This window comes from Drosophila albomicans, chromosome 2R, assembly GCF_009650485.2.
Source record: "Drosophila albomicans strain 15112-1751.03 chromosome 2R, ASM965048v2, whole genome shotgun sequence".
Lineage (NCBI taxonomy): Eukaryota > Metazoa > Arthropoda > Insecta > Diptera > Drosophilidae > Drosophila > Drosophila albomicans.
Genome location: NC_047631.2, coordinates 30678934 through 30697192, shown reverse-complemented (window position 1 = coordinate 30697192; position 18259 = coordinate 30678934). Strand labels below are relative to the sequence as shown.

Here is an 18259-nt window from a genome sequence, read left to right as displayed (position 1 = left end):
TAATTGCAATCTCGACTAGATTGCAGCTACAATAGAAATGGCGTCAGAGCTATGACGAGTTGCTTTGTGTTTGGTCCTTGAAATGTTTGCCATGGCAACCAACCAACCCTCCCCGCCCCATAAAGTAATCAGTATAGGGTATATAGTATAGAGTTTAGGGAGAAGAGAAAGTAAAACGCATGAAAAGTTTTGCAATTTATGTTTTTGTTTAAAAACTATTAAAAACTATGATTTAATTTACTCAATCATAATATAGAGATGTTTCAAATTATATATATTTTGTTGTTGTGTGTGTATATGTATAATATGTATGTTGTATGTTAGGTATCGTATGTGTGTGTGTGTGAGTTAGGATTAGGGGTATTTAGACAGCATATCATATACAATACACATTTTTTTTGTTGTTTGTTTATATATAAATACTATATGTATAAACTATAGTTTTTCATCTTCTATTTATGCAAATTTCATTGTTTCACGTTTTGTTTAAAGTTTCATTTATTTTATCATTTTTATTTATTGTTGCAGTTCATTCAGAATCAAACAAAAACAACAACATGGAAGGATATATATTTTATATTTAATATGCATGTGTGTGTGTGAATGTGTGTGGGTGGGTGAAGGGGAAACGTGGACAGAGGCTGCTCCAAGGAGGAAACCATTTGGATTCGATACAGCAACGAAAACTCCAAAAAACAATAGATAATAAATAAATAATAGAAATACACATTTACTATGTATTTTTTTTTAAAGAGCTGCACGCGCACATGGCAAAAATACATTTCGATTATTAACAAATAACTTTATTGTGGTTCTAGTAGATTGTGTTGTGAATATTGTTGTTGTTGCTGCTGCTGCTTGTTGCTGTTGTTGTTGTCGTCGTCGATGTGCCGCTTTCTTCATTAACTACATTGTTTAGTCGTCGTATTAAAAATTAGTTAAAAAAAAAAATATAACCTTACATTGGAAAAACGCAAGAAGACTTTTCTGGTTTCACTTTATGCGTACATATTTTGTTAAACCCTTTTACAATCTATTTTGTTTGTAATTGTAATTATCATTATTAGTATTACTTTGTAAATGATCTGTGTGTGTGTGTGTGAGTGAGGGTGTGTGTGTGTTTGCGTTGGCGCAACCGTCAATTGATTTATAAAATTTAAATATGCTGCTTAGTTTCATAAGGACAAGTTGTTGTTTAGGTCTAGAAAAAACCCCCCAATTAGCAATATACAAATTCCTCCTCGCTTTCCTCCATTTCTTTGCTATTATTATCAACTGTATAGTTCCAGTATAGTTTTATCGTTTATCTTTATGTGGTATCATGTAATTCGATATTTTTTGTTGGGGGAATAACTCTAAATTATATACAAGGTTTATTTTACGTTTATGTTTGAGGGCATTTTACATATGGCTAAAACTCTGTATGCAAAACCAAAACAAAGTTTGTTCAATTGGCCAAGTTAGTTAACAGCATCAATTTGATTTTGCTGTGCTTATTACGAATGCAATTGTTTGCTAATTAATTATCGTAGTACTTAGCTTAGACACAAAACAATTCGGTAAACAATTTTCAATTTGCTGCCAAATTACACATAAATTAAATTAACAATTATGCTGGAAAAGGAAACTATTTATATACGATTATTTGATGATGAAGAAACGTTTAACAATTGCCCTTGCAATACGCACAACAAGTTGAGAGATATTGCAGAATCATGTTGACAACATTTTATCCGTCAGACAAGAACTTTGTGGGCCAACTTAACAATCTTTGTTTTCGAGGGGGGTTCGGTTCCATGTGAGTTTTGTTGTTGTTGTTGATGAGCGAGCGAGCTGCGTTTAGTACAACTTAAGCACCGGACTTATAAACACGGCCAATAAACACTTTTCATCTTCTTCTGCTTAACCACATTCATTATTTCGCTGTTTGCTGCTGCTTTTGTTGTTGTTCTGGTTCTTCTTCTATATTAATATTATATTATGTTATTTATTTTGGTTTCTTTCTTATGTTTTTAAGCACTCGCAACACAACGCACACAACAACTGCATATAAAGTGAGTTGTTTTTGTTTTTGTTGATCAAGAATTATGTGTGTTTGTGTGTGTGAGAGTGTGGATGTGTGTGCACATGTAATATTATCATTTATACCCTATAAGTTATATTCATTTTTCCATACATATATATATAAATATTTTTATATTTATTATATATATATATGTGTGTTTCGTTTTTTGTTTTTCTTTTTTTGTGTGTGTTTTGTTTAATTTAGTAAAGTAAGATTTTATAATTTCTTTTTTACTTTTTTCTTTAAAATAAATGTTTTATGCTAAAATTTAATATTATGATTTTTTGCTTGTTTTCGTTTCTTACATGATTGCTTACAAGCAAACGCTACTCGCGGGCAATCGAGGGGCATTGGTCGAGATCATTTAGTGTCCTCTCCCAAATCCTCCAGAGCCAGGAGTGTTCTGTGTTGTGTGTCCCGTTTCTCAACGATACCGGGGCTGATTTTTGAATGATGGATCTGCTGTTCTCTTGTTCGATCTTACATCGTACGCTGTGTGCTTACTTTATTATTATTTTATTTGATGTTTGCTGTTGCTGTTCTGCTCTGCTGATGTTCTTATTGCTGTTGTTGTTGTTGCGCCCACCGATCAACCCTTTCATTCGTTGGTTGTGTTTGTGTTTATGTATGGGAGGGTATTATATGAATGCGTGTGTGTGTTTGTGTGTGTTGGGGTATGTGTACTATTTTATAATTGATGCCGCTGCTGTGCTAAACACCCCTTACTATGCAATACGCGCGCGCTTTTGTGCTTGGGGGCCATCAGAGTCCTCGTCCTCCTCATAATCGTCTTCACCCGAATCGCTCTCATAGTCCACCAGTCCCTGTAAACAACGAAAGCAAATACATTAGCAACAATTTAATCGTTTTATATTATTTACATTCTGCTACCTTTTTGGTCAACTTGTCCGCATCGCTGCCCGCTGGCAAATCCGTATTTAACGCTGCCTTTTCGGCGTCTAACTTAAGTTGCGCATCGCTTGCATCTGTGGCGGGTAGCTGTGTCTGCTGCTGCTCGCTGTCGCTGTCACCGTTGTTGGCCACAACAGCGGACGCAAGGCTGCTTGTGCTGCTGGCTGCCGCCGTAACTGACGCGGCCATGGCCGTTGCAATCGTTGTTAGAAATTGAGATGCTGCCACCGCAGCAACCGTCGCTGAATCGCACAGAGCTGCTGCCGCTGCGGCTGGTGACGATGTGGACGCTTCTAATGACGACGTGGATGACGCTGATGATGATGACGACGACGACGACGAAGATGATGACGATGATGATGACGACGACGAGGACAACGCACTATTTGTGGCAGACAGCACAGACTCTGATGACTGTGGCACAACAGCGCTCAATTGCTGCTGTAACTCAGCAATCTCTGGCTGCTGTTGTTGTTGCTGCTGTTGGCTTTCCAGTTGCGCCGCAGCGGCCGCATTCGATGTGGATGCCACGGCAGCAGCAGCAGCCGCTGCCACAAGTGTGCTGTTCAGGGACAACGTGTGTTGTTGTTGCTGGAATGAGTGCTGTTGCTGCAGGGCAATATTGGCAGCGGCAGCTAGCTGCACTGCGGCCTGAGCCTGCTCATCGGCGCTGCTGCTCGTCGCTGCCTCGGGGCTACTGCTGCCACTTGCCGCCGGCGCTGATACTGATGATACCGCTGCTACTGCTGCTGCTGCCGCTGCTGATACCGATGTGGCCGTGGCAGTCGCTGAGGGATTCAGATTGCCCAGAAGACCGCCACCGCCGCTATGCGGTGACGTGCTGTGCGGCGGCGAAGATTTCTGCTGCTGCTGCGATTGATTTTGTGTTGTTTGCTGCGGGCCATTCTTTTCGCTAACTGCTGTGAAAAAGGGGGCAGCAAACGCACATCATAAGAATAAATGCGAAAGAGACGCATCAAATGGCAAAGCACTTACATTTCATGACATTGTTGTAGCTATCAATTTCCTCGGAGAAATCATCTTCCTCATTGAACCACATCTCCTCCTCCTCCTCCATTTGACGCTGATCGCGTCGAAAGCGGCCGCCTCCACTGCGTATTATGGGCAGACTACTAAAAGTAGACATCGACAAATCATTACTACTGGAAAAAGTTGGCATACAAAGTATAGAATATTTACCCATCAGTGCGATTCTCCATCTTATCGCGATCCTTGAGCCGATCCTGATATTGATCGTAGCGATTCTTTAGGTATTTAAACGTTTGCACATATTCGATTTCATCAAATATCTTGCTAAAGTTCTCCACAAAATATACGCACAATGTGCGTATATCCTCAATCTTAATAAACTCGAATAACTCCAGAATGGCCGACTCCAATAGATTATAGCGGCCATTGTTGCGTATAAAGGCATCCACAACAGGCGCAAACAAATTACACTTGACAATGTGCCTGCAAAAGCAATAAAGTATGATGTCAAATTAATTATACTTAAAAGATTTTATTGATTGAACTCTTACCTGTTGTAGAACTCGTCTTTGAGTGCAATTATCTTGCGCAAAAGTCGCAGAGCGCCAAGTACAAGGAACGTGTGTGTGCTCTTCATCAGCACCAGAATTCGTTTGAGGAGATCTTTTTGCAACAAGAAATTCTTAATATGATAGCTATGGTGTTCCACGCAGAAGGACAAAATGTCCAACACAATGCCCAGCAGCTGTGCCGTCTGATAATCCTCGTTCTGAGGACGATCGCCAGTCGTGTTGAGCATAAGAGGAGCTAAAGAAATCGTTGGAATTTAAATATTGTCCATTTGTAAAGCGTTATCAATGCTCTAATTACCAACTAGCGTTTGTACGCTGTATTTGTAGAAGAAGTTCAGAAAGTCGCCCTTCTCAGTCAGCATATTTTCGGGCTCCAGCAGAATCTTAATGATGCCCATCAGCTGCACGGCAATTCCGAGCTCCGGTTCCGAGTCGTTCAACATTTGTTCAATGGCAATATTCAGCAGCATTCGATCCTAAATCCCAATGAAAATTAAATTAGCTGTCAGCGAATATGAAATGTGTAATTTTGTCAATGAAACTTACGCCGTCGGGTCGACTGATTTGATTCAACGTATAATTGCGCACAACAAGCGGAGAGAATTCCACAATGGCCGTAAGGATGTCAATCGATGCCGATTTGGTTTTGTTGTCGTTCATCACCAGCGTCAACTCCAGAGCCTGCAGTATGCCCATGCAGGTGAGCGTCTTGTAGAAGGAATCCTTGCCTTGCGGCTGAAGATTTTGCGCAAAGTTGCAAAACTCCTTCAAGAACAAGACAATGTCGCGTCGCTTCACATCGCTGGTGCCGGGATCTGTGAGCAGGGTGAAGACATCTAGCAGAAAACGTTCGTCCTCCTGGATGAGTGTGACAATCTCAACTTTGTTGAAGAATATGAAACTCGACAGCGTGTTCAGCATATTATCCTCGACAAACACCGACGGCGTTGGCAGTATGATATCCTGAATGTACTGCACCCGAAATGTTTGATGGATTTTGGCCAACAGATCCTGATTCTTAATGGGCACCGCTTCACGAAATTTGGCCCATTGCTTCAGATACTGTCGATGCTTCTTGGGCTGTGCCACACTAGGATCGTATTCCAAACAGCCAACCACATCGAAGATGTTGTCGTCGGCAAACATAATCTCAAACAGGGCGTTCTTATTCAGCAAGAAGATATTCTTGAAGATTTCAAATAGATGATGCAATCCCTCTGTGTTATCGAGATCCTCACAATTGTGAAACTGATGCAGCAGCTTCTTAATGTAGTTCTCCGATTCCAGGGCCATCGATAGCTTCTCCTTGCGCAGCGGCGTTGACAGGCAGCTCTGTATGGTCTCGGAGATGTCCTCTAATCGCGACAGTTCGCAAGGTGGCAGCTCAATGGGCGGTGCTGTATCTGACATATCCTCAAACCGCTCATCCTCCGATTCTTCGACAATATCCTGTGTGATTTCCACCGATGGATCTTTGCCTTGCACCTGAAGTATTAAGATGAATATAGAGAATGATAGCACATAAATCTAGTTATCTTATTAGTAAATGTTACAAACCTGACATATCTTCTCCCATATCTCGTCACAACCGGCTTTCTCCTGAAAACTCAGTGCAAGATCAAAGTTATCGCCCTCGGACCACACAATTAGCGTATCCTGCTGCTTCTGATAGGCGGTGTCTGGCTGAATTTTACTCTCCAACAGCAGGGAGCCATCCGATTCGGCGCGCACCAACAACGATGTGCCCTTGAGACGCTCCACATACGTGGAGGAGACGTGACCGGTGCCACGATCGTCCCATTGCCGTTCTGCATTCAGTGCATAGAGCTTAACACGTCGGCGGGTGTCAGTCGTCATGGTTTTGGCTTTTCTTTTCTTCTAGTTATCTTTCTTTCACTTTTTTCTTAATATATTCTTAAATTGTAAACAACTACTTCTTGGTGCTGCTTGTATTGTGCTACTTGCAGTTTGTGGCTGGCTTGTAGCCGCGCGCTTGGGATGGGGCTAGTCAACTAACGACTAATTACAATTAAATTAGGATATTGAATTTGAAATTCAAAGCATTCGTCTAATCTCTACGCTTGACTTTGCATATCCATGTTATATTGCTGTTGAATTTGGTGACTGCAAACACGGCAAAACTGTAAAAGAATTCGCAAAAAATTATGTAAATAACAATTTTGAGTTATAGCAATTGGATAAAATAATTTATTATTCCGAAATGTATCTCAAAGCAAAAAATTCATTTAACAACACTATTTGAAATGATTGTAATGCATTGAAATCTATCTTGTGGATACCAAACTAGAAAAATGTTCAACGAAATCTACGAAGATAGCGAGAGACAGCTGCGAGATAGCGATAAATGCGTATCAAAACAAAACACCTACAAAACACAGCAAAGCACATGAATGAAAATGTGAAAGCTACGTTTTGTGATGTTGATACCACAAATCCAAAGCGTACGTCTTTGTGTGTATGCATTGCTACACATGCATGTGTGTGAGTGCGTATGTGTGCATTGCAAACTACTCGCAAAAATGAAATGCCAAAAAAACTGCTCTTTCCCAGTCTGTTTACAAACATACAGCAGCAAAAACAAAAGTTTTTCAAATCTCCACAACGCACTGCTATGATTGTTTGTGTGTGTGTGTGGGAGAGTGACGTTTTTATTTCTGATGTCTACACAGTGCAAAACTATTATCGCTGCTTGGCGCTTTCGCCAGTCAAAGCCAAAAGCGACCCACAGCGACGGCGAGCGCAAACACGCGCGCGACAAAAACAAACAAAGTGACCGAGAGCCAGAAAGCGAGAGAGAGAGAGAGAGCAATTGATGGGAGAGTGAGTGACATGGGCTAGAATTCAGAGAGTGCAAGTAGGTACACACACACACACACATATATATATATATGTAGTACTGTTGTCAGTGGGTGGCGGCCGGCAAGCGGGGGAATTTTGCTTTGACAAGATTAGATTATCACACTCACACACATACATTTACGCTGTTGCTACAATCTTCGAGCGTACGCACAAGGCAACAAAAATCAATGAGCAAGTGTAAAAAAAAAAGTGTGTGTAAACAGAGCAGATATTTAGCTCAGACAAAATAATACAGTATATAGTAGAGACACAAGGTCTACGTCATCGATAGAGGAGGAAACACATGCCGATGTAGAAGATACGATTATTCACAATACGATTCACGAGTGGCGCCAAGGCAGCGCTTGGAAATGCGTGTTGAGCTTTTTAACACACTAAAATACGTATTATACATTTATTATGTATATTTATTTTTTCATACCGTGGTGCACAACTTATTAAATCATCGTTGATTAAAGCGAAAAAAATATGACGGAATTAATTCAAGTACGTTAATTACGACTGTTGAAACTCGACTGTGTTGGTTTTTTTTTTTTAGCATTTGGGCAGAAAGGGCGCTTGTCATAGGTTGCAACTGATAAGGCGCAAAGTAATCTCTACATACATACAAACACAGATACGTAACGTACGTACATCTCTCTCCCTCTCGCGAAGGTGTATCAAAACAAAAACAGCAATTAAAAACAAATGCTGCACATTTACGCAACCAACAAATTGTGCCTTTCGACTGCATTAAAGGGTTAAAAAATAAGCACACAAAGTGCCAAGGATGTAGTTGAATAGATGATGGACATCAATCAGTCAACCAAAAAACTGCAAATTGCTCCAAATTTATAAATTTGCCACAGTCATCACAATCATAAGTTAAAAACAGAGAAATAAATAAGAGCGAAAAAAGTCGCCCAGCAACAGAGTTAACAGTTAAAGCGAGAGATAGAGAAGGGAGCGTGAGTGGGAGCAGGAGATGGGAGCGTAAGTGAGAACAAGAGAGCAGCAGAATAATGTTGTTGCTGTCAAAAAAAGCAAACACACACAATGGCAATACAATAAAAACAAAAATACAAAAAAATACCAAATGAAAAATATCGACACTGCCTGCAAGTGACACAAAAAAAAAGGGGCGAGGCTGGAGGCGCACTTAATACTGTATATGTGAAGGTATTAATGTGTATGTGTGTGATGCGTGCGCGCAATCGAAACAGGAAAGCGAAAGAAACATGTACAGGACAATGACAATACGCCATGATTGTCAGTGTATGAATGTGTGTGTGTATGTGTGTTAGTATGATGGATCTCACACAATGAATGGCCTGCAAAAGCTGCATGAAAAGCGAACGCGTCGTATCTTGTTCGCGTATGCAGAATACGCGCGCACACATACAAACATGCATATCCATACATGCATGCGAGTATGCGTGTGTGTGTTTTTCGCTATAGTGGGGTGGGAAAAGTATATCAACAAAATGTACAATTAGTTTAATGTACAAAATCTGTTTGCCTGCCGAAATGTCCCGTTTGTGCTTGGTCAACTGGAAATTGGAAAAAAACGAAAGAAAATATTGCTCATTTTTTGACATTCCGAGTTTCCTTTAAGCAAATGTGCAAAATACACATACGCATACGACACACATACAGCCACACAGCAGCTAGTGAATACATCGCTTTTTGGGCCGTTTCTTTTGCTCGTTCGTTCATTCAATAAAAATTATTGCGAATGACAAGCACAAAACAGAATTGCAAAAAATTGCAGCGTATATCTGTCGAAAAGAGCATGCTAAAGAAAAATGCCGTCTACGCTCGCAATTTTTACACACACACACACTCATCGAAACACACACACAGAGACTGCGTCTCGGTCAAATTGAAATGACGCATGTATCATATTATTTTTTCTCTTGATTTTGTTTTGGTTTTGCGGCAGCAAAAAAAAAACAAAAAAGAAAAACAAACACACGATCCAATGTGCTGATATTTTTCGCATTTTTCGACGTGTTGTAAACGTTTTCACAATTTAATTAAACGCACACATACAGCAAGAAGAAGATGTGTATAAAAACAACGGGTACACACCACGCAGCTACACTCACATGCAGAGGAGTCATCTCACGTACACACACTGAAACGAAAGTACGCGAGCGCAAAATCCACCACATGTAACAGCGGCAATGTCCAAATTCAACACACTACAAAATAGAAGAACCAGCCAAACTCAACACAACGAACGTTTGTTGCATAAAGTACGAGAGTACCGAGTCCATTAAATGAAAACAATTTCAACTCCTGACGCAAATTGTACAATGTTCTTGAAAATCTTTTGCAATGCATAAACATTTTAAACACTTTGCACTAAGCAGAAGGAGTAATAAGTATCATTAGAATCAAGTATAGTTACACGCGAAAATTCACATGCACACCTAAACGGACTCACACATACACGCACACATGTACACTCAGACAACACAGAAGCCGCAAGAGGGCAGCAGCGGGTGTGTAAGACAGAGAGAGAAAAAGAGAGCGCGAGGGGTAATATTGAATCTCTTTGCTTGCTTTTTGTACCAATAAAATGTATGCACTCAACTCACGTTGCAATTTCCTTGTTTTTTTTTTGCTGTTGGCTGCGACTTTTCACATTCGTTCAAAGTATATACAATTTGCGTTTGCGCATATTTACTGTTTCCAACACCTTATTTACCATATATTTTCAATTTACTTTTGTATTTTATAATTTTTTTCGCGGAACGGACGCTTTTTTCAACCGAGACGACGATTTTTTTGTGCAACAGCAGAAAATCGTCAGAACACTGACGCCATATTGTTTTGGCCGAGACGACGACTATTTAGTGTGACCGCGATGTGATTTCAAATACAGACTATTAAATGTCTCGTAATATACCAAGTGGTGTACATCCTTTATTTTTGAATTCATGTATGCAAAACAGCGCAAATTTTAATAATATTCCTTTGTTTTTAATTTTTCAGAAAACTGGAGATCGTCTTCAAATAAAAAACGAAGAGGTTATTAGTATTAAATGATAAGTTCATTATCTTTTCAAATAAACTTGTTAATATTCAAATTCGAATTTTACAGTATACTAGAAACTGACGGCATATTCTTTTGCATACATCGATAAGTCAAAAGTTATCGATGTACAAATCTGTACAGCAGTATGACCTTGCTTTGGCATCGCGTGCAGTTAGTGTTGCAAACTGTCAACTAGACGTTTATTTATTTGCATAGTTTATAAGGTATTTTTGCAATGGAACCAAAAACTCACAAATATTTCAGTATTCCTGCTAAGTACAGCGGCAGCACCGTCGAAGACTTGGAGTTAAGCATACAGAAATATGGTGACAATGTTGTCCGCATGCAGTTGCTTAATCGAGTACATAAAAAACAATGCGGAACACAGCTAAAACGATTTTTATTGCTAGCCGGCTTGGCGTCTCTTTACTATGGCTGCATTTTGGCAGTGAGTGAGAAAAATGCCAAAATCCACCAAGCTCACATTCTGTATCCGGCTCTGTTGTGGTTAGTGCTGGCCTTCAAAATAGTACGCACCACTCTCGACTTGGTACATTCCGAAAAGATCTTTTATAGCTGGGATATGGCATTGCAAACTGAAACAGTTCGAACTTTTGGTCGCAAATCTGTATTTTGCGTGCAACGGGGTCATCTACATGACATTGTGCTTAATGAAGTCATCGAGAATGTAGGTTTACTTAAAAATTATATTTATACTTATTTAGTTACATTTGTTTAATTTACAGCTGGATATTAAATACATGTTAATACTGCGCACCAAGGGCAGCATGTTCAACCAGCGTCCCATTATTCCACTTTTTAATGTGAGTACTTGGGAGTTACTTATAAAAACATATTCTTGACCGATTTGAATGTGTCTTTGCAGAGTCTGTCGCCTTCATTCGAGTGTCTGAAGCAGATTCATCGTATTCTACATGGCTATTGGCTTAATAATAACTTAAATAAAGCGAAGAAAGACTCCAGAGCCTAGAGCACGGAGCTGTTCATCACATCCACAATATCGATCATTTTCTCCACCTGTATTTTGAAATTATTATTTATTTAATTTTACCAAAGACTGTTATTAAATGGTATTTTGTTTTCTACCTGTAACATTGATGTGTATTCCTCTCTTGGGGGATAATCTGGCGGCAATTTCGGTATCTTCAGCTCGACATCAACTCTATTGAATTCGCCACGAATCTGCACAAGCATATATTTATTTCATATTTTTCAATAAATTAACTATTTTACCAAATTATTGAGCTCAGCCGTGTATTTGTGTTTGGCCACTTTGCGATAGAACTCCATGTGCACGCATCTACTGTAAATTAAGTCCTCCTGCACCTTGCGCAAGTCATGCACTTGCTGTAAAGTTAACTCTATACAAATAATAACTTATTAGTTAATAAATTGATTTATTTTTATTGCTTACTGACTTTCCATTTTGTTACGATTTGTTTAGCGTCTGTTTTCGAATGTTTGCTAGTGCTGCACAACGCCATTAAGAACGATACAAGGGCAACTAGCCAACACTGCGGCAACCAGCTGACATCATATGCGGCAAATAAACAGTTATTGCTATTTTTTTGTTTCAAGTTCAAACACAACAACATTGTCTGATACTATAACAATAGTAGTTTTAGCTAATTAATTGAATATTACTTTTTATATTCATTTTTTATCCATTTTCAATTTAGTTTTTCAAATTTTTTCGAATGCCTGGCAGTATTGTACAGCGCCAATATGCAATATGTAAGCGACACTAACAAGCACTGGCTTGAACAGCTGACGTCATTTGCCTACGGCACATAAACAAGTTTTGGGTTTTGTTTATATCCCAAATTCAAAAACAGTTTTGGATGATTCTTTAAAGTAACAACATTGGGACAACCGTCGTCCTGAACCACACACAAGCCCGCAAAAATATACCTGAAGCAAAAGCAATGCATAACTGCGCTTACTCGTGCAATTTGTAACAAAATAACAAAATTGTAAGTTCATTATAAAACTAAAAATACATATACGGGCGTGACCGCACCACATGGTCGTAACATTCGTCATTGAGACCTTATATGTAATAATGAAATACGCTTTTTACAGTTCCTTGTTCACCCATTTCTAACGGCATATTCGTATTAGAAGCTCACCATGAACCGTTCAGATACGATACCCATACGACGAGATCGCTCCTTTGACAGCGTTCTCAATCGTTTGCTGCGAATGCGTTCCCAGAATCATGAGAGTTTTCGAGCTGCCATGTACAACTTTCTGATCGCAGCAGGCGTCGCTGCATTCGTGGCCGTTTGCTTCATCCTAGGCCCATTTGTGCGTCCGTTGCTTTGGGCCTTCTTGATGGGCGCAGTGCTGTTTCCCTTTAAGCGTAAGTTGGCAGAGCTGCTAAACAATTGGTTCCAGCGTTTAGAAGAACGTGACTCGAATGTCTTGGTCTCAATTTGTCTGGCGCCGCTGGAGGCCACAGAGCATTGTGGTCGCATGTTGATCAATTGGCTGTGCCAGCACTGGCAACTTTTGCTTTCCGGCTGCGGCGTTGCTATATGCATTAAACTGCTGGTGCTGTACGCACCTAAGGGTTTTCTGCTGGCTCTCTGGCATTGGTTGACCTTCTCCCATGGTCTGTTCGTGCGCATCATTGGCTTCCTCAATCTATATTTGGTGAGTATGCGCATTTGTCTTAGAGTACTTTTGCTTAATTTTACTTTCTTCCAGCTGCTTGTCTTAATTGTCATCTACTTGACATCGGTGCATTTCTTTTGGACGCCCGAGAAGAGCGCACATTTCGTCATCGCTGGCCAGTCCATGTGGGTGGCCATTGCTGGCTTTCTGTGCAGCTTCCTTGGCGCCTTGCAAGTGCCCGTCTTTCTTCTGGTCATGGCCTATGTTGTGGTCTCTACAATTTATCATCTGCAGACGAGCGATGAAATGGATTCGAGTACGTTGCTGGAACGCGTAAACAAGCTGTTCGACAAGCAGGACTTTGAGAAATCACTGAGCAACATTAGCATCTGTCGGCGAGCTGGTGGCGAGGCCACTTTGCAGTCGGATGTGGAAGACATTTCGCTGAGCGATACCATCGATTCCACAGACACTTTCGAAGCGGCCAAGCCAGCGGGCGAGGAAGAAACTCATCAGAGTGATACGTACTTTAAGCTATTGTTTTATGCTTGCCTTGGCACGTTTTTGTACCGAAACATTTGGATGTTTATATTGGCGGCAGTGCCGGTCTTTCTGCATCTGCTCTACACCGTGGGCAGCTACACGGGCATCACGCAGTTTGTGTGCAGCAAGATTAGCGAGGGATATCAAGGACTTAGAGTAAGAAACATTCAATTGAAATCGAATCGTTTCTCGTAGTGATTTCATTTCATTTCCTTTTGCAGTCTTGGGCCTTGGAGCATCATTCGGCGGTGCTGCCTTTGTGTTTGCCTGGCGTGCTGGAGTTGAACTATAAGATCAATTGCATTGTGCGCGATTCGCTGAAGTCATCGGTAGAGTCGGTCACATCCATACTCATGATCATACTCATGTTGCTCATCATCATATTCCTGAGTGTTTTCTTTTGCGTCAACATCTATTCAGAGACCATTGAGGTGGCATATTTGGGCAAAGATCTAATTAACAAGACAATCACAGATCGTCCTGAGCTAATTGATATTCTGCCCGCCAATATACAAGCGTCCATCGATGATGCGCTCGACAATGCGCACCATTATGGACGACGTAAGATCGAGACCTATATCGATGATTGGCTAGCGGATGCGGACAAAGTGCATGCCACCAAGCTCAAGGAGCAAATCCTTGATGTCTGGGATCGTCTCATACAATACTGGATTGATTTTAATAAGGCAGGCACCTCGTATGGTCCTCGCGTACCCACGGACGCCTTGAAGAGCACCTTTGGCGAGATTGTCGATAATCCAGGTAAGTCTTTTAAGCAGTTTGCTGGTTTATGGCTTTCTTTGATCCTCTTGATCTCTTTATTATCATTTGTCCTATGTCTTGAGTTATTTCTGTTTAATTTACTTGGAACCACTTTGGTGTAGATCGCAATTGTTCAGTTGTTGGCCTAATCCTACTCACATCCTGTAGTCCGTTCCGTATGCGTCTCGAAAAATAACTCATTACATGTTGCATCTGCTAACCCAAAGTTATTTATTTTAACCAAGGACATTTTAAAGAGCTAGTTTTAGTGGCAAAACAGGGCATCATTGGCTGGGCTCAGAGCAATACGCAAACCATTCTGGAGGTCGCTGAATCTCTTTGGCACATCATACGTACGAATATCTCGGTGATCATGGGCGTCGCTGGCGAGATTCTCTCGCTGCTTCTGTCGGGCGGACAGGCGTGCATTGAATTCATACTGGACATGGTAAGCAGTTGAATAAGTATTAAATATAGAAATGATTCACTATTTTCTACCTTTTTTCCTAGATTGTTTTCTTTACTGCACTGTTCTATCTGCTGTCTAGCAGCCAGGAGAAATATGCTCCGCTGCAGATCACCAAATATATGGGCTACTCGACCTCGGGCATTAAGGTCGCCGATGCGCTGGAGAACTCCATTACCGTCGTGCTCATCTCCATGTTCAAATGCGCCACTTTTACGGGTCTCTTTACTTGGCTGGTGCACACGGTCTTTGGAGCACGCATTGTCTTTCTGCCCTCCGCTTTGGCTGCGATGCTGGCAGCTGCTCCTTTCTTGGGCAGCTACTGGTGTGCGGTGCCAGCGTTTCTGGAGCTGTGGCTGGCCCAGGATCGCTTCTATGCGGGCGTACTCCTGTTTCTACTCCAATTCTTTGTGCCATCCTCTTTTGAGACAGCCATCTATGCGGATCTGAAAGGGTGAGTAGCTGATTAAGTATAAATAAGAATGACTAATTAATGTTCCATTTTTTGTAGTGGCGGTCATCCATATCTTAATGGTCTGGCCATTGCCGGTGGCATGTATTGGATTGGCTGGCAAGGTGCCATCTTTGGGCCACTCATGCTGTGCTTCTTCATTGGCCTCTTCGAGGTAGCCACTTTGGCGATGCGCAACAATCAGGAGCCCAGGTATGTGTGGTGCTAAGCGGCCTTTTTCATTTTGCATGCAAGTTATGAATATTTTATCAAAAAATTAATTTGCCGCTCAAGGATCTAAGTAAGTTTTTCAGTTGTTCTTATTTCGTAAGCTTATTATTATTATTTTTAAATTATTCTATACTTTATCAAACGTTTACTAATTTCTGCTTTTAATGTGTTGCAGGCGCAGTTCGGACGAGGAGACGCGCACCACGTGAGTTCTGCGAGGGATTTAAATCGAAAGAACTAAAAAAAAACGCTACGAATTTCCTGCTCGAAATGCAAACTAACCAATCATTAGCCAACTTCTCAGCAACTTGGCTAACAAACTGAACTAATCCTTAATCCAATCAAATTTTGACAGTTTTATGCATTTTCCTTAATTAGCTTTTATATTTTTTTAAATTTCTGTTTCGCTGTTCTGTTGATATTTTGCACTAAATTTAAAAAGTATTGCAAAAAAAAAAAATGAAAACACGATTCCGTCTTGTAATCTCTGTATTAAAATTAAACAACAACCTAACGTACTAACTAATTACGTATAAGACTCGATACTCTTGAAAAGCTTTAAAGTAGTTTGTTGTGAGCTTAATTGAAAAGCTGTTTAATTGTAAAGGCTTTAAGCAAATGCTTTTCAAGGGTATTCGCGCTTCGATCTGCCGAAGATAGCTTTCTAGTTGTAGTATTTACCACTCATTTTATTTCCTTTATTTTGTACATATCTCGAAAAAGAAAAGAATTTGTATTTTAAAGCTTGACTCCGCAAGAACAGTACCTTATTTTGTGCTCGCTACAAATGTGATTTGTTTAAGCTTAAGTTAAAAGTTCATGTTCCGTTGCGAATAAACGTCATTTACATACTAACAAAAGATGCTTTTTTTTATTGAACCCAGTTAATAGGAAAGTTCTATTTCCAGACGACAAACCGAAGTGATAAGCGAAGATATAAACGAAAAAGAAATCCACAAAAGTGTTGTTGACGCTCCGCTGAAACGAGACGAGGAAAAGAGCGTTGGAAAACCTGTTGTACTGAAAATCATAACCCACTTCTTGCATCCCTCGGAGGCAACAAAAACCAGTTGAAATAAATGTTGTTCTTCTTTATTTTAATAAATATAATAACTTATTTGTTATAAATGTTCTTGAATCTGAACTCGGGATGCACCTCGCAGCTGTAAAGAAAAAATAACTTGGATTAGCTTAGGACAATAGTGAATACTTTCGCTTTTAACTTACCCATGGAATAAAGTGAAATCACAGACACGCAAGTTTTGATCCAGAGCCAAAAGTTTGGCCACCTCTGCCTCAGTCAGTTTGAAGTCAAATATATTGAGGTTCTCCCTCAAACGTGCAGCATTCGTGCTCTTGGGAATTGCAATGTTGCCAGTATCAATGATCCAACGAAGAAGCACTTGAGCTGGTGACTTGCCATGGGCAGCGGCAATCTCCTTGACCTCAGGGATTTCAATCAAATCGGGCAGTTCACGCACCATGCCAAAGCTGGCATTGAACTTGGCGATGCCTCTGGATCCCAGTGGGGAGTAAGCAGTGACAGCGATGCCTTGCTCCTTGCAATAGTTGATCAGATCACGTTGTTGTAGGTAGACGTGATGTTCGATCTGATTGGTGGCTGGACGAATCTTGGCTGTCTTCAGCAAGCGACCAATCTGCTCCTCATCAAAGTTGGAGATGCCAATGGACTTGACCTTGCCGTTGGCTACCAACTTTTCCATTTCCACCCAGGTGGCGCCATGATTGGTGCTTAAATCGGGGACCATCAGACCTTGAGCGTCCTTCTTGATGCTGCCATCTGGATTCGTGGACACGCTGAAGGGTGTGTGAATAAGGAACAGGTCCACATAGTCCAGCTGCAGATCGGCCAGCGATTTCGTAATAACGGGAAGAACGTCACTGGGTGCGTTGGCTGTAATTGTAACAGGTGTGTAAGTGGAATTACTTCGATGTGTAAACAAGATTAGATTACCTGTGGGTGGCAATTTGGTCACAATGAAGAGCTCCTCACGCTTCACCTTGCCGGCGTCCAACCAACGTCGCAGCACCTTTCCAATCGCCGACTCATTGCCATATCTGGCAGCCGTATCGATGTGTCTGTAACCTGCCTCGAGAGCTGCATCGATGGCATTTTCAACCTCCTCTCCGGATGCCTGTGGAAATTAAAAATAAATTCATCATTATTACAAAATAAATACGGAGTTGGTGCAGCTGTACTTGATTTGCACTTGATTTGCACCCAAAATATTGTTTACTGAATGATTTCCAAGTTTGTTATCCGATCCCAACAAACTATTGAGGAATGATTTAGCTAATTTCAAGTGATGTAGCACTTTGTGGAACATGTTCCATCTTTATTTCATAATTTTAATCTGGTTTCCAGCTCCAGACATTTCTTAATTGTAGTTTTATTTTTACCTGCCAGGTGCCAAGGCCAATCAAAGGCATTTTGTAGCCATTGTTGAGTGTCAAATACTGATTGCTCGTCATTTTTATAATATTTAGGATTTTTTTATTATTCACTCAAAGTATTAACCGTTCTCTGTGAACGCTTCTGCCGGAATGTTTTGTATGCCAACAATTCGCCGGTTATAAACAGTGATAAAGCTTTTTCGAAAGCTTTCGGAGAGTCATAGGTGTGTGGAAAATTTTGTTTGCGCTGCGCGTGAAGTGTTTGCTGAATGCCTTGCAAATTTTATTTACACAATATTCAGAAATTAGAAAT

At 40.6% G+C, this 18259-nt stretch overlaps 5 protein-coding genes across 15 annotated transcripts; 2 read left to right on the top strand and 3 right to left on the bottom strand.

The window, feature by feature from the left end:
- Positions 1-777: 777 nt before the first annotated feature.
- Positions 778-10229, bottom strand: LOC117574036 (serine/threonine-protein phosphatase 4 regulatory subunit 3). Of its 3 annotated transcripts, none has more exons than XM_034257633.2 (9): positions 10002-10229; positions 6097-6680; positions 5086-6024; positions 4838-5015; positions 4519-4774; positions 4178-4450; positions 3974-4110; positions 2957-3897; positions 778-2889 (listed from the first exon to the last, which is right to left on the bottom strand). In XM_034257633.2, exons 2-9 carry the CDS (start codon positions 6394-6396, stop codon positions 2791-2793), a joined length of 3123 nt encoding a protein of 1040 aa, XP_034113524.1. In that variant the 5' UTR covers positions 6397-6680; positions 10002-10229; the 3' UTR covers positions 778-2790. The 3 variants fall into 3 exon arrangements, with proteins under 3 accessions (XP_034113524.1, XP_034113525.1, XP_034113526.1); XM_034257634.2 differs by having other exon boundaries at positions 2957-3894; XM_034257635.2 differs by having other exon boundaries at positions 3974-4107.
- Positions 10230-10602: 373 nt separating this feature from the next.
- LOC117574144 (uncharacterized) lies at positions 10603-11476 on the top strand. Its single transcript, XM_034257819.2, has 3 exons — positions 10603-11129; positions 11188-11265; positions 11328-11476. Exons 1-3 carry the CDS (start codon positions 10677-10679, stop codon positions 11430-11432), a joined length of 636 nt encoding a protein of 211 aa, XP_034113710.1. The 5' UTR covers positions 10603-10676; the 3' UTR covers positions 11433-11476.
- LOC117574145 (uncharacterized) lies at positions 11349-12157 on the bottom strand. Of its 3 annotated transcripts, none has more exons than XM_034257820.2 (4): positions 11877-12157; positions 11696-11823; positions 11549-11644; positions 11349-11479 (listed from the first exon to the last, which is right to left on the bottom strand). In XM_034257820.2, the coding sequence occupies exons 1-4, from the start codon at positions 12055-12057 to the stop codon at positions 11429-11431; spliced, it is 456 nt and encodes a 151-aa protein (XP_034113711.1). In that variant the 5' UTR covers positions 12058-12157; the 3' UTR covers positions 11349-11428. The 3 variants fall into 3 exon arrangements, with proteins under 3 accessions (XP_034113711.1, XP_034113712.1, XP_034113714.1); XM_034257821.2 differs by having other exon boundaries at positions 11696-11809; positions 11881-12157; XM_034257823.2 differs by having other exon boundaries at positions 11881-12017.
- Positions 12158-12236: 79 nt separating this feature from the next.
- LOC117574131 (transmembrane protein 245) lies at positions 12237-16620 on the top strand. Of its 7 annotated transcripts, none has more exons than XM_034257789.2 (9): positions 12237-12435; positions 12545-13117; positions 13172-13777; positions 13843-14383; positions 14629-14831; positions 14894-15303; positions 15361-15513; positions 15707-15736; positions 16440-16620. In XM_034257789.2, the coding sequence occupies exons 2-9, from the start codon at positions 12593-12595 to the stop codon at positions 16603-16605; spliced, it is 2634 nt and encodes an 877-aa protein (XP_034113680.1). In that variant the 5' UTR covers positions 12237-12435; positions 12545-12592; the 3' UTR covers positions 16606-16620. The 7 variants fall into 7 exon arrangements, 6 of the variants coding, with proteins under 6 accessions (XP_034113680.1, XP_034113682.1, XP_034113681.1 ...); XM_034257791.2 differs by having other exon boundaries at positions 12238-12435; positions 14653-14831; XM_034257790.2 differs by having other exon boundaries at positions 12238-12435; positions 14641-14831.
- On the bottom strand, positions 16591-18122 carry LOC117574140 (aldo-keto reductase family 1 member A1-like). Its single transcript, XM_034257815.2, has 4 exons — positions 17953-18122; positions 17507-17687; positions 16759-17446; positions 16591-16694 (listed from the first exon to the last, which is right to left on the bottom strand). Exons 1-4 carry the CDS (start codon positions 18022-18024, stop codon positions 16646-16648), a joined length of 990 nt encoding a protein of 329 aa, XP_034113706.1. The 5' UTR covers positions 18025-18122; the 3' UTR covers positions 16591-16645.
- Between the last annotated feature and the right edge of the window lie 137 nt (positions 18123-18259).

Excerpts from the sequence above, each read along its gene's own strand:
- LOC117574036 (XM_034257633.2), bottom strand. The coding sequence starts at position 6,396 with ATGACGACTGACACCCGCCGACGTGTTAAGCTCTATGCACTGAATGCA. Across the intron at positions 5,016-5,085 it reads AAATCAGTCGACCCGACGGC|GATCGAATGCTGCTGAATAT; the intron begins GTAAGTTTCATT and ends ATTGGGATTTAG. Across the intron at positions 4,775-4,837 it reads CAGCGTACAAACGCTAGTTG|CTCCTCTTATGCTCAACACG; the intron begins GTAATTAGAGCA and ends CGATTTCTTTAG.
- LOC117574144 (XM_034257819.2), top strand. The coding sequence starts at position 10,677 with ATGGAACCAAAAACTCACAAATATTTCAGTATTCCTGCTAAGTACAGC. Across the intron at positions 11,130-11,187 it reads TTAATGAAGTCATCGAGAAT|CTGGATATTAAATACATGTT; the intron begins GTAGGTTTACTT and ends TTTAATTTACAG. Across the intron at positions 11,266-11,327 it reads CCATTATTCCACTTTTTAAT|AGTCTGTCGCCTTCATTCGA; the intron begins GTGAGTACTTGG and ends GTGTCTTTGCAG.
- LOC117574145 (XM_034257820.2), bottom strand. The coding sequence starts at position 12,057 with ATGTTGTTGTGTTTGAACTTGAAACAAAAAAATAGCAATAACTGTTTA. Across the intron at positions 11,824-11,876 it reads CGTAACAAAATGGAAAGTCA|AGTTAACTTTACAGCAAGTG; the intron begins GTAAGCAATAAA and ends TTATTTGTATAG. Across the intron at positions 11,645-11,695 it reads CGGCTGAGCTCAATAATTTG|ATTCGTGGCGAATTCAATAG; the intron begins GTAAAATAGTTA and ends ATGCTTGTGCAG.
- LOC117574131 (XM_034257789.2), top strand. The coding sequence starts at position 12,593 with ATGAACCGTTCAGATACGATACCCATACGACGAGATCGCTCCTTTGAC. Across the intron at positions 13,778-13,842 it reads AGGGATATCAAGGACTTAGA|TCTTGGGCCTTGGAGCATCA; the intron begins GTAAGAAACATT and ends TTCCTTTTGCAG. Across the intron at positions 15,304-15,360 it reads ATCTATGCGGATCTGAAAGG|TGGCGGTCATCCATATCTTA; the intron begins GTGAGTAGCTGA and ends CATTTTTTGTAG.
- LOC117574140 (XM_034257815.2), bottom strand. The coding sequence starts at position 18,024 with ATGACGAGCAATCAGTATTTGACACTCAACAATGGCTACAAAATGCCT. Across the intron at positions 17,688-17,952 it reads TTGGCCTTGGCACCTGGCAG|GCATCCGGAGAGGAGGTTGA; the intron begins GTAAAAATAAAA and ends TAATTTCCACAG. Across the intron at positions 16,695-16,758 it reads GATTTCACTTTATTCCATGG|CTGCGAGGTGCATCCCGAGT; the intron begins GTAAGTTAAAAG and ends TTTTCTTTACAG.